Source organism: Bombina bombina, chromosome 4 (genome assembly GCF_027579735.1).
Source record: "Bombina bombina isolate aBomBom1 chromosome 4, aBomBom1.pri, whole genome shotgun sequence".
Taxonomy (NCBI): domain Eukaryota; kingdom Metazoa; phylum Chordata; class Amphibia; order Anura; family Bombinatoridae; genus Bombina; species Bombina bombina.
Genome location: NC_069502.1, coordinates 972,272,567 through 972,289,985, shown reverse-complemented (window position 1 = coordinate 972,289,985; position 17,419 = coordinate 972,272,567). Strand labels below are relative to the sequence as shown.

At 38.7% G+C, this 17,419-nt stretch overlaps 1 protein-coding gene across 2 annotated transcripts in view; it reads left to right on the top strand.

Moving 5' to 3' along the window:
- Positions 1–17,419, top strand: part of RALGAPA2 (Ral GTPase activating protein catalytic subunit alpha 2) — a 1,332,894-nt gene that overhangs the window by 483,635 nt on the left and 831,840 nt on the right. For both annotated transcript variants that reach the window (XM_053712011.1, XM_053712010.1), the window contains one exon: positions 4,892–5,068. In XM_053712011.1, the coding sequence (XP_053567986.1) occupies positions 4,892–5,068 (177 nt within the window). The remainder of the gene's footprint in view (positions 1–4,891; positions 5,069–17,419) is intronic.

Genomic DNA, 17,419 nt, shown 5'->3' with positions numbered 1-17,419 from the left:
ATTTAAGGAATTTGATCAATTTTGCTTTATATGTTGTTTTTTTCTTTTACATATTGCAAGATGTTCCACGTTGCAACTGAGTCAGAAGATACTTCAGGAAAATCACTGCCCAGTGCTGGAGCTACCAAGCTAAGTGTATCTGCTATAACTTTGGTATCTGTTTCTCCAGCTGTTGTTTGTATTGCATGTCATGTCAAACTTATTGATGCAGATAAAATTTCCTTTAGTACTGTTACATTACCTGTTGCTGTTCCGTCAACATCTAATTTTCAGAGTGTTCCTGATAACATAAGAGATTTTTTTTTTTTTTTTTAAATCCATTAAGAAGGCTATGTCTGTTATTTCTCCTTCTAGTATACATAAAAGTCTTTTAAAACTTCTCTTTTTTCAGATGATTTTTTAAATGAACATCATCATTCTGATACTGATAATGGTTCTTCTGGTTCAGAGGTTTCTGTCTCAGAGGTTGATGCTGATAAATCTTTGTATTTGGTCAAGATGGAATTTATTCGTTCTTTACTTAAAGAAGTATTATTTGCATTAGAAATAGAGGATTCTGGTCCTCTTGATACTAAATGTAAACGTTTAAATAAGGTTTTTAAATCTCCTGTAGTTATTCCAGAAGTGTTTAATCTCCCTGATGCTATTTCTGAAGTAATTTCCAGGGAATGGAATAATTTGGGTAATTTATTTACTCCTTCTAGACGTTTAAGCAATTATATCCTGTGCCATCTGACAGATTAGAGTTTTTTGGGACAAAAATCCCTAAGGTTATGGGGCTGTCTCTACTCCTGCTAATGTACTACTATTCCTACGGCAGATAGTACTTCATTTAAGGATCCTTTAGATAGGAAAATTGAATCCTTTCTAAGAAAAGCTTACTTATGTACAGGTAATCTTCTTAGACCTGCTATATTTTTAGCGGATGTTGCTGCAGCTTCAACTTTTTGGTTAGAAGCTTTAGCGCAACAAGTAACAGATCATAATTTTATAGCATTATTATTATTCTATAACATGCTAATAATTTTATTGGTGATACCATCTTTTGATATCATTAGAGTTGATGTCAGGTATATGTCTCTAGCTATTTTAGCTAGAAAAGCTTTATGGATTAAACTTGGAATGCTGATATGTCTTCTAAGTCAACTTTGCTTTCCCTTTCTTTCTAGGGTAAATAATCATTTTCATTCCTTTCCTCACAACAAGGAACAAAAGCCGGATCCTTCATCCTCAGGAGCGGTATCAGTTTGGAAACTATTTCCAGTTTGGAATATATCCAAGCCTTATAGAAACCTATAGCCAGCTCCTAAGTACCTATGAAGGTGCGGCCCTTATTCCAGCTCAGCTGGTATGGGGCAGATTACGTTTTCTTCAAAGAAATTTGGATCAATTCCGTTCTCAATCTCTGGTTTCAGAACATTGTTTCAGAAAGGTACAGAATTGGCTTCAAGTTAAGGCCTCCTGCTAAGAGATTTTTTTCTTTCCCATGTCCCAGTTAACACAGCAAAGGCTCAGCATTTCTGAAATGTGTTTCAGATCTAGAGTTGGCTGGAGTAATTATGCTAGTTCCAGTTCTGGAACAGGGGCTGGGGTTTTATTTTATCTCTTCATTGTACCAAAGAAGGTCAATTCCTTCAGACCAGTTCCGGATCTATCATTATTGAATCGTTATGTTAGGATACCAACATTCAAGGTGGTTACTGTAGGACTATCCTGCCTTTTGTTTAGCAAGGGCATTATATGTCTACAATAGATTTACAGGATGTGTATCTGCATATTCCGATTCATCCAGATCACTTTTAGTGTCTGAGATTCTCTTTTTAGACAAGCATTACCAGTTTTGTGGCTCTACCGTTTGGCCTAGCCTCAGTTCCAAGAATTTTTTTCAAAGGTTCTCGGTGCCCTTCTTTCTGTAATCAGAGAACAGGGTTTTGGTATTTCCTTATTTGGACGATATCTTGGTACTTGCTCAGTCTTCTCATTTTCGAAGAATCTCATACGAATCGACTTGTGTTGTTTCTTCAAGTTCATGGTTGGAGGATCAATTTACCAATCAGTTCATTGATTCCTCAGACAAGGGTAACCTTTTTAGGTTTCTAGATAGATTCAGTGTCTATGACTCTGTCCTTGTCAGACAAGAGAAGTTTAACATTGATATCAGCTTGTCAAAACCTTCAGTCACAATCATTCCCTTTGGTAGCCTTATGCATGGAAATGTTAGGTCTTAGGACTGCCGCATCAGATGCGATCTCCTTTGCTCGTTTTCACATGCGACCTCTTCAGCTCTGTATGCTGAACCAATGGTGCAGGGATTACTCAAAGATATCTCAATTAATATCTTTAAACCGATTTTACGACACTCTCTGACATGGTGGACAGATCACCATCGTTTAGTTCAGGGGGCTTCTTTGTTCTTCCGACCTGGACTATAATCTCAACAGATGCAAGTCTTACAGGTTGGGGAGCTGTGTGGGGGTATCTGACGGCACAAGGGGTTTGGGAATCTCAGGAGGTGAGATTTCCAATCAATATTTTGGAACTCCGTGCAATTTTCAGAGCTCTTCAGTCTTGGCCTCTTCTGAAGAGAGAGTTGTTCATTTGTTTTCAGATAGACAATATCACAACTGTGGCATACATCAATCATCAAGGAGGGACTCACAGTCCTCTGGCTATGAAAGAAGTATCTCGAATTTTGGTTTGGGCGGAATCCAGCTCCTGTCTAATCTCTGCGGTTCATATCCCAGGTATGGACAATTGGAAAGCGGATTATCTCAGTCGCCAAACGTTGCACTTGGGCGAATGGTCTCTTCACCCAGAGGTATTTCCTCAGATTGTTCAAATGTGGGAACTCCCAGAAATAGATCTGATGGCTTCTCATCTAAACAAGAAACTTCCCTGGTATCTGTCCGGATCCCGGGATCCTCGGGCGGAGGCAGTGGATGCATTTTCACTTCCTTGGAAGTATCATCCTGCTTATATCTTTCCGCCTCTAGTTCTTCTTCCAAGAGTAATCTCCAAGATTCTGAAGGAATGCTCGTTTGTTCTGCTGGTAGCTCCGGCATGGCCTCACAGGTTTTGGTATGCGGATCTGGTCCGGATGGCCTCTTGCCAACCGTGGACTCTTCCGTTAAGACCAGACCTTCTGTCGCAAGGTCCTTTTTTCCATCAGGATCTGAAATCCTTAAATTTAAAGGTATGGAGATTGAACGCTTGATTCTTGGTCAAAGAGGTTTCTCTGACTCTGTGATTAATACTATGTTACAGGCGCGTAAATCTGTATCTAGAGAGATATATTATAGAGTCTGGAAGACTTATATTTCTTGGTGTCTTTCTCATCATTTTTTGGCATTCTTTTAGAATACCGAGAATTTTACAGTTTCTTCAGGATGGTTTAGATAAGGGTTTGTCCGCAAGTTCCTTGAAAGGTCAAATCTCTGCTATTTCTGTTCTTTTTCATAGAAAGATTGCTATTCTTCCTGATATTCATTGTTTTGTACAAGCTTTGGTTCGTATAAAACCTGTCATTAAGTCAATTTCTCCTCTTTGGAGTTTGAATTTGGTTCTGGGGGCTCTTCAAGCTCCTCCGTTTGAACCTATGCATTCATTGGACATTAAATTACTTTCTTGGAAAGTTTTGTTCCTTTTGGCAATCTCTTCTGCCAGAAGAGTTTCTGAATTATCTGCTCTTTCTTGTGAGTCTCCTTTTCTGATTTTTCATCAGGATAAGGCGGTGTTGCGAACTTCTTTTGATTTTTTACCTAAAGTTGTGAATTCCAACAACATTAGTAGAGAATTTGTGGTTCCTTCATTATGTCCTAATCCTAAGAATTCTAGGGAGAAATCATTGCATTCTTTGGATGTTGTTAGAGCTTTGAAATATTATGTTGAAGCTACTAAGTCTTTCCGTAAGACTTCTAGTTTATTTGTTATCTTTTCCGGTTCTAGAAAAGGCCAGAAAGCTTCTGCCATTTCTTTGGCATCTTGGTTGAATTCTTTATTTCATCATGCTTATGTCGAGTCGGGTAAAACTCCGCCTCTAAGGATTACAGTTCATTCTACTAGTTCAGTTTCTACTTCCTGGGCGTTTAGGAATGAAGCTTCGATTGATCAGATTTGCAAAGCAGCAACTTGGTCCTCTTTGCATACTTTTTCTAAATTCTGCCATTTTGATGTGTTTTCTTCTTCTGAAGCAGTTTTTGGTAGAAAAGTACTTCTGGCAGTGGTTTCAGTTTGAATCTTCTGCTTATGTTTTTCATTAAACTTTATTTTGGGTGTGGATTATTTTCAGCAGGAATTGGCTGTCTTTATTTTATCCCTCCCTCTCTAGTGACTCTTGTGTGGAAAGATCCACATCTTGGGTAGTCATTATCCCATACGTCACTAGCTCATGGACTCTTGCTAATTACATGAAAGAAAACATAATTTATGTAAGAACTTACCTGATAAATTAATTTCTTTCATGTTAGCAAGAGTCCATGAGGCCCGCCCTTTTTTGTGGTGGTTACGATTTTTTTGTATACAGCACAATTATTCCAATTCCTTATTTTATATGCTTTCGCACTTTTTTCTTATCACCCCACTTCTTGGCTATTCGTTAAACTGAATTGTGGGTGTGGTGAGGGGTATATTTATAGGCATTTTAAGGTTTGGGAAACTTTGCCCCTCCTGGTAGGAATGTATATCCCATACGTCACTAGCTCATGGACTCTTGCTAATATGAAAGAAATGAATTTATCAGGTAAGTTCTTACATAAATTATGTTATATATATATATATATACATACACATCCTTTTTCAGTATCTATTGTTACATTGTCAAATGTAGCGCATGTCTAAATATCTGACACCATTTAGTTTTTGGCCTGACTATTAATACTCTTGTTTACTGCAGTTGAAAGTGTAAGCAATGAAATGCCTAATGGATACAGCCGAGATGCCGATATTTATCTAATGCCTTGTCAGAATTGCGAGGAAGACCCTGAAATTAATACACCAACAGATTTGGCCATTGAGCATGATGCAAGGCATTGGCTACAGCTGAGTCCATCTGATGCTACTCCTCTCACAGGTACTACATTTCTTGATTTGCTTGCACAGTAAAACTGTATTGTTAGTTTAGATATTTTGTTGTATTTTCGTTGACTTTTTGTAATAAAAAAAAATAAAAAATTTTTTATATATATATATATATATATATATATATATATATATAATATACTGTGTATGTGTGTGTGTGTATATATATATATATATATATATATATATATATATATATATATATATATATATATAGTGAGATATGCAAATGAGGTTCACAATGACTCACTTTATTTACTTTTAGCCTGCTTTTTAACAGCTTCCTGGGATTGGTCTGAATCACTGTACTAACCCAAGCTAAGCTTAAAAGCTGTGTAATGCGGCGATGCTATGGTGTAAAGGGAAGTCTGCCTTAATATGCAGGCTAAAAGTAAAAAAGTGAGTCATTGTGAACCTCATTTGCATATCTCACCCAGAATTCTTTGCTGCATTGGAAACAATGTAATCAGAGAGTTTCTGTGGGAAAAGCAAGTCTTCTGACTTGTCTAGATTTGTAAATAGTTTACACAATGAGTTATTTTCTCTACATTTTGTATTTAGTGGAGGATTTTAAACTCATTTTTCGCCTCCCCATAATTTTAATTGCTGTTGTATTTCCCCCAGAAATCAACTTTACCAAGCAGTGATTCAACCTACCCCCAACTGATGAGTGGCAATAACCACGAAACAGCTGTCCTGGCATTGGTCTGAATCACTGTACTAGCCCTAGCTAAGCTTAAAAGCTGTGAAATGCGGCAATGCTATGACGTAAAGGGAAGTCTGCCTTAAAAAGCAGGCTAAAAGTAAAAAAGTGAGTCGTGAACCTCATTTGCATATCTCACCCAGAATCCTTTGCTGCATTGGAAGCAATAAATATATTAGGGTATATTGAGGATTTAGGGCTCTAAGCCCAGTGTAGAATTATACACTAATAATATCAAAAAGAGAGAATTTAAAATTAACACTTTATTGAAAAAAGGACAACATTATTAATCTATTGTTGGGTAAAAGGAAGGGGAATGTCACATCCAATCCTTCTATTCAATGTGAACCCAACACTAATTTAAAAACAAGACAAAGAAGGGGCCAGGTGGCTAATAGGGAGCGTGTAGGTGTTAAGGTGTATTTAATATAGGGTTAACTTTGCTTAACAAGTATTCAATACTGGCATTCCTATGCGCTCAAAGGCGGCGTCCTGCCTGCAAACTTCGTGGGAGTTACCCAGTCAGCAGATTTCTGGCTAAAAACCCTTAATAAATGTCAACAACACATCTTACACACACACACACACACACACACACAGTATACTCATTCGTTATATATCATTATAGTTACAGACCATAATCGTGTCCTATTGTAACAGAAACTATCTGTTTTATCAGTTTTAATAGTGATATTATGCTTGATCACTGTATCATTTATACCAACAGACGTTGTCATTAGTTAAAAACCACTGCTCATTAGGCTCAATTATTTTTCTCATATGCTGCTATCACAGTTTCATATGAATATCACATCAACCGCAGTATAAACTATCTGTTAAAAACTTAGCAACTTAGTTTCTAATAAAGATATTGGGTGTTGGTCTTATCAATGTGTATTGAAAATTATAGGGTTAACATAATTTATCAAACATACAATACAGGCGTTCCTATGCGCTTAAAGGCGTCCTCCTGCCTGCAAACTTTGTGGGGGTTACCCAGTCAACCGATTCCTGGCTAAAGACCCTATATATGTATCAACAATACATATCACACACACACACACACACACACCAATAAAATCATTCATTAGATATTGTTATAGTAACGGACCATAATCATGCCCTATTATACCAGAAATTAACTGCAAAATGTTTTTACTTGATAGTAATATTGTGCTAAATCGCTGTGTATATTACACCAACAAACACTAACATTAGTCAAGATCCACTGCTTATCAGGCTCGGTTATTTATCTCATATGCTGTTATCACAGTGTCATACGTCTTTTGCATCAACCGTAGTCAAATATCTGTTTAAAAATTAGCAACTTTGTTTCTGGTAAAGATATGTATCGGTATTATCACTGTGTGTATTGCACCAAACAATAGTCACACACGCTGCCCCATTAGCCCCGCCCACTGACGCATTTCGTCACTAACAAACGTGACTTCGTCAGGGTATTAGGGCTGGCCAAGTCGAAGGACACGGCTTATAGACGCTTAGTTGTTATGGTAACCGTTATATATTTGCGGAAGTGTCAACTGCATATTCCGGCTTATTAGTTATATCAACATCATTGGAAGCATAGAGTGATTATTGCGATATTATGCATATTATTGCAAAAGTAGCAAAAGAAATTCCAATACAAGTTTATGTCAATCAGCGATCTTTAAGGATGCAAGAATTACCCAAACAATCTAAGAATACTCATTAATTGTCTCAAGAAATACAGTTTAGATTTACAATTTTAATATCTTGTCCCATCTCAACATCAGGGTACGGGTTGGTAAAATGATCTTATATACTCATTATTGTCGTATTGCGACAAGAAAGGAATGAATATTACACATTATGATGTACACATAATAATTTTCACATAATAATTTTCAAAAGCTATGTCTAATTTGAATGTAACAGTCACCATCTGTTAGTTCTTTACTGACTATAAAGTTCCTATGAAGACATAGTTTTCAGTGTAATCGAAAAATTGTTTATTTGTATACAGTATTTCGATTGTGCAATAGGAATCTTTCAGACATCATAAACCTTAAGAATATCTTATTTATTATCACCAAAAATAGGCATCTCAGACCCATCCTAAGTATAATTTAGTGTATCGCATGGCGCTTATGTTTTTAATGTCAGAAGAGAATTACAGCATTATTAACATAGTAACAAGTCTTTCTCCAACATAGGTGTGTCCGGTCCACGGCGTCATCCTTACTTGTGGGATATTCTCTTCCCCAACAGGAAATGGCAAAGAGCCCAGCAAAGCTGGTCACATGATCCCTCCTAGGCTCCGCCTTCCCCAGTCATTCTCTTTGCCGTTGCACAGGCAACATCTCCACGGAGATGGCTAAGAGTTTTTTGGTGTTTAAATGTAGTTTTTATTCTTCAATCAAGAGTTTGTTATTTTAAAATAGTGCTGGTATGTACTATTTACTCTGAAACAGAAAGGAGATGAAGATTTCTGTTTGTAAGAGGAAAATGATTTTAGCAACCGTTACTAAAATCGATGGCTGTTTCCACACAGGACTGTTGAGATGAATTAACTTCAGTTGGGGGAAACAGTGAGCAGACTTTTGCTGCTTGAGGTATGACACATTTCTAACAAGACTTGGTAATGCTGGAAGCTGTCATTTTCCCTATGGGATCCGGTAAGCCATTTTCTTAATTTTTAATATAAGAATGAAGGGCTTCACAAGGGCTTTAAAGACTGGTAGACATTTTTCTGGGCTAAAACGATTACTTTATAAGCATATTTAATGGTTTATAACTTTGGAGAGTTATTTTAATCTTGGGAATTCTGTTAAAAAAAACGGCAGGCACTGTATTGGACACCTTTTTCACTGGGGGCCTTTTCTAGTCATAGGCAGAGCCTCATTTTCGCGCCACTAATGCGCAGTTGTTTTTGAGAAGCAAGGCATGCAGATGCATGTGTAAGGAGCTCAGATCCACTGAAAAAGCTTATTGAAGGCGTCATTTGGTATCGTATTCCCCTCTGGGCTTGGTTGGGTCTCAGCAAAGCAGATACCAGGGACTGTATAGGGGTTAAATGTAAAAACGGCTCCGGTTCCGTTATTTTAAGAGTTAAAGCTTTCAAATTTGGTGTGCAACACTTTTAAGGCTTTAAGACACTGTGGTGAAATTTTGGTGAATTTTGAACAATTCCTTCATACTTTTTCGCATATTCAGTAATAAAGTGTGTTCAGTTTAAAATTTAAAGAGACAGTAACGGTTTTATTTTAAAACGTTTTTTTGTGCTTTGTTATCAAGTTTATGCCTATTAACATGTCTGAACTAGCAGATAGACGATGTTCTGTATGTTCGGAAGCCAAGGTTCCTCTCCATTTAAATATATGTGATGAATGTGACAAACAAAGTAGGGACAATGATGCCACTGATAATAATGTTGCCCAAACTGATTCCTTAAGTGAGGGGAGTAAGCATGGTACTGCATCATCTCCTTCCATGTCTACACCAGTCTTGCCCACTCAGGAGGTCCCTAGTGCATCTAGTGCGCCAATCCTCCTTACTATGCAACAATTAACGGCTGTAATGGATAATTCTATTAAAAACATTTTAGCCAAAATGCCCGCTTATCAGCGAAAGCGTGACTGCTCTGTTTTAGATACTGAAGAGCATGAGGACGCTGATGATAATGGTTCTGACATGCCCTTACACCAGTCTGAAGGGGCCAGGGAGGTTTTGTCTGAGGGAGAAATTTCAGATTCAGGAAAAATTTCTCAACAAGCTGAACCTGACGTTATTACATTCAAATTTAAATTGGAACATCTCCGCGCTCTGCTTAAGGAGGTGTTATCTACTGTGGATGATTGTGACAATTTGGTCATTCCAGAGAAATTATGTAAGATGGACAAGTTCCTAGAGGTCCCGGTGCCCCCCGAAGCTTTTCCTATACCCAAGCGGGTGGCAGACATTGTAAATAAAGATTGGGAAAGGCCCGGCATACCTTTTGTCCCTCCCCCTATATTTAAGAAATTATTTCCTATGGTCGACCCCAGGAAGGACTTATGGCAGACAGTCCCCAGGGTCGAGGGGGCGGTTTCTACTCTAAACAAACGCACCACTATCCCCATAGAAGATAGTTGTGCTTTCAAAGATCCTATGGATAAAAAATTAGAGGGTTTGCTTAAAAAGATGTTTGTTCAGCAAGGTTACCTTCTACAACCAATTTCATGCATTGTTCCTGTCACTACAGCAGCGTGTTTCTGGTTCGAAGAACTAGAAAAGTCGCTCAATAAAGCATCTTCTTATGAGGAGGTTATGGACAGAGTTCAAGCACTTAAATTGGCTAACTCTTTTACCTTAGACGCCACTTTGCAATTAGCTAGATTAGCAGCGAAAAATTCAGGTTTTGCTATTGTGGCGCGCAGAGCGCTTTGGCTAAAGTCTTGGTCAGCGGATGTGTCCTCCAAGAACAAATTGCTTAACATCCCTTTCAAGGGGAAAACGCTGTTTGGCCCTGACTTGAAAGAGATTATTTCAGACATCACTGGGGGAAAGGGCCACGCCCTTCCTCAGGATAGGTCTTTTAAGGCTAAAAATAAAACAAATTTTCGTCCTTTTCGCAGAAACGGACCAGCCTCAAGCTCTACATCCTCTAAGCAAGAGGGTAATTCTTCTCAAACCAAGCCAGCCTGGAGACCGATGCAAGGCTGGAACAAGGGTAAGCAGGCCAAGAAGCCTGCTACCGCTACCAAGACAGCATGAGATGCTGGCCCCCGATCCGGGACCGGATCTGGTGGGGGGCAGACTCTCTCTCTTCGCTCAGGCTTGGGCAAGAGATGTTCAGGATCCTTGGGCGCTAGAAATAGTTTCTCAAGGTTATCTCCTGGAATTCAAGGAACTACCCCCAAGGGGAAGGTTCCACAGGTCTCAATTGTCTTCAGACCAAATAAAAAGACAGGCATTCTTACATTGTGTAGAAGACCTGTTAAAAATGGGAGTGATTCATCCTGTTCCATTAGGAGAACAAGGGATGGGGTTTTACTCCAATCTGTTCATAGTTCCCAAAAAAGAGGGAACATTCAGGCCAATTTTGGATCTCAAGATCCTAAACAAATTTCTCAGGGTTCCATCGATCAAAATGGAAACCATTCGGACAATTCTTCCTACCATCCAGGAAGGTCAATTCATGACCACGGTGGATTTAAAGGATGCGTATCTACATATTCCTATCCACAAGGAACATCATCGGTTCCTAAGATTCGCCTTTCTGGACAGGCATTACCAGTTTGTGGCACTTCCATTCGGATTAGCCACTGCTCCAAGAATTTTCACAAAGGTACTAGGGTCCCTTCTAGCGGTGCTAAGGCCAAGGGGCATTGCAGTAGTACCTTACTTGGACGACATTCTAATTCAAGCGTTGTCTCTGCCACAAGCAAAGGCTCATACGGACATTGTCCTAGCCTTTCTCAGATCTCACGGGTGGAAAGTGAACGTAGAAAAAAGTTTTCTATTCCCGTCAACAAGAGTTCCCTTCTTGGGAACAATAATAGACTCCTTAGAAATGAAGATTTTTCTGACAGAGGTCAGAAAATCAAAACTTCTAAGCTCTTGTCAAGTACTTCATTCTGTTCTTCTTCCTTCCATAGCGCAGTGCATGGAAGTAATAGGTTTGATGGTTGCGGCAATGGACATAGTTCCTTTTGCGCGGATTCATCTAAGACCATTACAACTGTGCATGCTCAGACAGTGGAATGGGGATTATACAGACTTGTCCCCGACGATCCAAGTAGATCAGAGGACCAGAGATTCACTCCGTTGGTGGCTGACCCTGGACAACCTGTCTCAAGGGATGAGCTTCCGCAGACCAGAGTGGGTCATTGTCACGACCGACGCCAGTCTGGTGGGCTGGGGCGCGGTCTGGAACTCCCTGAAAGCTCAGGGTCTATGGTCTCGGGAAGAATCTCTTCTCCCGATAAACATTCTGGAACTGAGAGCGATATTCAATGCTCTCAAGGCTTGGCCTCATCTAGCAAAGGCCAAATTCATAAGGTTTCAATCAGACAACATGACGACTGTTGCATATATCAACCATCAGGGGGGAACAAGGAGTTCCCTGGCGATGGAAGAAGTGACCAAAGTAATTCAATGGGCGGAGATTCACTCCTGCCACTTGTCTGCAATCCACATCCCAGGAGTAGAAAATTGGGAAGCGGATTTTCTGAGTCGTCAGACTTTTCATCCGGGGGAGTGGGAACTCCATCCGGAAATCTTTGCCCACATAACTCAATTATGGGGCATTCCAGACATGGATCTGATGGCGTCTCGTCAGAACTTCAAGGTTCCTTGCTACGGGTCCAGATCCAGGGATCCCAAGGCGACTCTAGTAGATGCACTAGTAGCACCTTGGACCTTCAACCTAGCCTATGTATTTCCACCGTTTCCTCTCATTCCCAGGCTGGTAGCCAGGATCAATCAGGAGAGGGCTTCGGTGATCTTGATAGCTCCTGCGTGGCCACGCAGAACTTGGTATGCAGACCTGGTGAATATGTCATCGGCTCCACCATGGAAGCTACCTTTGAGACGGGACCTTCTTGTTCAAGGTCCGTTCGAACATCCGAATCTGGCCTCACTCCAACTGACTGCTTGGAGATTGAACACTTGATTTTATCTAAGCGTGGGTTCTCAGATTCTGTCATTGATACTCTTATTCAGGCTAGAAAGCCTGTAACTAGGAAAATTTACCATAAAGTATGGAAGAAATATATCTGTTGGTGCGAATCGAAAGGATTCCCATGGAACAGGGTAAAAATTCCTAAGATTCTATCCTTTCTACAAGAGGGTTTGGAGAAAGGATTATCTGCAAGTTCTTTGAAGGGACAGATTTCTGCTTCATCTGTTTTACTGCACAAAAAGCTGGCGGCTGTGCCAGATGTTCAAGCTTTTGTTCAGGCTCTGGTTAGAATCAAGCCTGTTTACAAACCTTTGACTCCTCCTTGGAGTCTCAATTTAGTTCTTTCAGTTCTTCAAGGGGTTCTGTTTGAACCCTTACATTCTGTAGATATTAAGTTATTATCTTGGAAAGTTTTGTTTTTGGTTGCAATTTCTTCTGCTAGAAGAGTTTCAGAGTTATCTGCTCTGCAGTGTTCTCCTCCTTATCTGCTGTTCCATGCAGATAAGGTGGTTTTGCGTACTAAACCTGGTTTTCTTCCGAAAGTTGTTTCTAACAAAAATATTAACCAGGAGATAGTTGTGCCTTCTTTGTGTCCGAATCCAGTTTCAAAGAAGGAACGTTTGTTGCACAATTTGGATGTAGTTCGTGCTCTAAAATTCTATTTAGAGGCTACAAAAGATTTCAGACAAACATCTTACTTGTTTGTTGTTTACTCTGGTAAAAGGAGAGGTCAAAAAGCAACTTCTACCTCTCTCTCTTTTTGGCTTAAAAGCATCATCCGATTGGCTTATGAGACTGCCAGACGGCAGCCTCCTGAAAGAATCACAGCTCACTCCACTAGGGCTGTGGCTTCCACATGGGCCTTCAAGAACGAGGCTTCTGTTGATCAGATATGTAAGGCAGCGACTTGGTCTTCACTGCACACTTTTACCAAATTTTACAAATTTGATACTTTTGCTTCTTCTGAGGCTATTTTTGGGAGAAAGGTTTTGCAAACCGTGGTGCCTTCCATCTAGGTGACCTGATTTGCTCCCTCCCATCATCCGTGTCCTAAAGCTTTGGTATTGGTTCCCACAAGTAAGGATGACGCCGTGGACCGGACACACCTATGTTGGAGAAAACAGAATTTATGCTTACCTGATAAATTACTTTCTCCAACGGTGTGTCCGGTCCACGGCCCGCCCTGGTTTTTTAATCAGGTCTGATGAATTATTTTCTCTAACTACAGTCACCACGGTATCATATGATTTCTCCTATGCATATTCCTCCTTTACGTCGGTCGAATGACTGGGGAAGGCGGAGCCTAGGAGGGATCATGTGACCAGCTTTGCTGGGCTCTTTGCCATTTCCTGTTGGGGAAGAGAATATCCCACAAGTAAGGATGACGCCGTGGACCGGACACACCGTTGGAGAAAGTAATTTATCAGGTAAGCATAAATTCTGTTTTCTATCCAAAAATCTATTCTAGGGGGAGGAAGAAACTGTTTTTTGGTTAGTGAGGAAGCCACATTTCTATGATAGTTTATCTCATGTAGTCTCATAGAAAGTATTTAAAAGGCAAAGCCTCTCATTAAGTCCCATAGATGACATAGACCCATAGGTGTAACTCATGTATCCACCTACATTCTTTCTGAAGTAACAGTTTAGTTACGTTGCCTTTTCTCCCATATAATTTAAGCTGTTCAATTGCAAAGAACTTTATATCATACTTACGATCACTATGTATGGAGTTGTGTTGTTCAACTGGTACAGGTCTACCCCACTTGATGTCACCCAAGTGTTCTAAGACTCTAGTGCGTAGTTCTCTTTTAGTTTCACCCACATAGATCTTTGGACAGCTACACATGGCGACATAGATAACCATTTTACATCTACAATTCATAAATGATGTTATGTTATATTTTTGGCCAGTAACTGGATGCTCAAAACAGTTGGTGGGTTTCATATTGTCACAGGCCTTGCAATGGCTGCATTTAAAAAAATCATTTAGTTCTATTCAGCCAAGTTTCTGATTGTGTCTTTTGAAAATGGCTATGCATTAGGATGTCCTTTAGATTTTGTGAGCGTCTGTTCGTTATCATCGGTTTAGCTGGTAGTATTTCCTTAAGGTCTTCATCCTTGGCAAGGATATACCAATAGTTTTCAAAGATTCCTCTCATTTTACTGTGTTGCTCATAACAGGATTTATATCTTTAATCTCTTTTTCACTATTACTCAGTCCTCCTGTTGATACCTTTGGCTCTTTGGTATGCTTTTTTCAAGCAGGCATTAGGATATCCTCTATACTTAAATCTCTTTCTTAATTCACCTGCCTCTCTCTCAAAATCCTCATCAGAGCTACAATTTCTTCTAATCCTATGGTAAAGATGGTAACTTTCCCATTTTAGAAGACTATTTGTTGCTGTTGGTTTTCTATACAGTGTAGTAGTAAGAGTGCCATCTATATCTTTAGAAATCAACAGATCCAAAAAAGCAACAGACTTTTGGTCTATGGTATATGTATATTTCATACCAAACTCATTGTTATTCATCCATTCCATGAATTTTACAAATTCATTTTTAGTTCCAGTCCCGAGTATAAGGACATCATTTGAAACAATGTAATCAGAGAGTTTCTGTGGGAAAAGCAAGTCTTCTGACTTGTCTAGATTTGTAAATAGTTTACACAATGAGTTATTTTCTCTACATTTTGTATTTAGTGGAGGATTTTAAACTCACTTTTCTCCTCCCCATAATTTTAATTGCTATATATATATATATATATATATATATATATATATATATATATATATATATATATATATATATATATATATATTCAGAGGTTTTCACCCAGCTGTGCTCCAAGCCAATTTCAAATTATTTCAAAATATCTTTATTGTTAATTATGTTTGGATGTGGTTTGAAACACTAAATCACTGTGATTCAAACCTCTCCAGTACAGTTTAAATATGACACACACTATTACAGCCCAGTAAGTACTACAGATAACCGACTAACAGTGTATGTGTTCTCTCGTTAAGGGGTTATGGTGGCTTTCAATTTTAACAAACACTGGTTGCTTACTAGGGGGGGACATTGTCTATCATTTACTTTGTGACCTTCAGTCTCTTTAGTTAAATGAGATTTATAGCAGCACTGTATTCACTTGTACAAATCAAAGTCTCTTGAAGTGAAATTAAAGTACATTTTGTATATCAACATTTAAGCGCACTGCATTACAAAAATGCACACACAATAAATCATTTTATTTTTGTGAGGAAAAAAAAAATGTTTTGAATATCCAGAGCAATCCCAGAATTTAAAATATGTTTAGTTTTTTTCTCTCTAAGCAATCATTGGGTAGAAGGAAGCAGGTGTGCAATAAGTAAGTGTGCAATACGCTTCTCTAGCCTTTCTGGCTGAATGGAAAGCATAATTTGTAAAGGTAAATTACATGAAAAGCAAACAAATTAAATCATGAATATAAAAGATCATTTCAATTTTTTTATGATGGTTTGCAGAATTTCTATTCTGGTTTTGTAGTTCCTTCATTCTAAACTCAAGGAATATTCAAAAGATTGCTTCACCAGTTTGATTTTGTCAGATGCCCTATAAGCTGTTTGGAAATTCTTCGCAGAAGCCAGTAGTCTGATTACTTTTATGTCCTTCATTTTAGTTCTGATCACCTGGGATTTACAGGGGAATGTAACTCATTTGAAAGGGAGACTCTTCTCTTTCAAATGTAAGTAGCCTGGCAGCTAAGATATTAGCTTCAAAACCCCTCTTCCCCACCCCACTGACTTTCTGTCTCACACTACCTTCTTTAGGTCTGCCCCCTTGTGACTTACCACAGGAGCTGTTGCTGACATCACACTGCCTTTAGGTCAGATACATTGATGAGGAAAGGTACTGCTGTCTCCTTTCCCCATATGCAGTGGATTAGAAGGGGGATCCCCCGGATGAAAAACCTGTGTTTGTCATTCACATTGCTGGAGAAATGTGCATGACAAGAAAGTCTTGTATTGCGCATCTAAGATTATGAGCATTAACCTATTAACAACCATGACCATACCCTGTGTGTTGCTGGTCGCCAAGTTATTTTTTTTTGTTCATAAATGACCGCCTCCCTCCCGCTGGATACCATAAATAGCACAGTCTCACTGCTGGCGGTGAGAATGCACTTTTAAAAATGCAAACCCCGTAGAAAAAACTGCGACATACAAGGTTAAATAATGGTTCAGTGCACTTATTTTATGTTTTATGGCATTTTTCTTGATGTACTTATGTCTTCTTTAAATAAAAAAATAAAACATTTCATAAACTTAGGCTTTTAGGTACATTAGTCATTATAATGTAAGCTTGCCAGTCAAAACATATATAAAAATCCCCAGATGGGCAAGTCATATCCTTAGTTTACCTGCCACAAAAGCACATGTATGCTTGCATTTTTATAGATACCTGTTTTTCTTTAAAGGATCATAAAAGTTTAAAAAGAAAAAGCTCTAATGTGGACTACTGGGCGTTAACTGAACACATAAAGTGAGCCAATGGCAAGATGAATATTTACGTAGTTACCTTTTAGCTCCAAGCAGTCTGTTACTGCCCCTAAACCTAAAGATATGCTTTGCAAGAAAGTACACAAAAGGAAGAAAATACATTTTATTATAGATGAACATTTAATAGTGTCTTAAAATTGCAGGCTTTTATTTTTATTTTAATTAAATAAGCCAAATTCTATTTCCCTGTACATTATTTGTTTTAGCATACAAAAATATTTTGCAATGTAGCAGATTTCTGCTGTATAATATTGTATATGTAATAAAAATAGTAACTTCTATGAGGTAAAATATATGCATTCTTGTCTACATATTAAAGTATCTTCTTTGTATTTGCCTCGTTTTGCTTTAGAAATGATTTATGCCACATTTGAAAGAAGTCCAGCTGAGACAAGTGTCTGTTCAGCTGCTGACATTGCTCTGCATTCTAGCATTGCTTTGTAGGTACACAATCTGTAA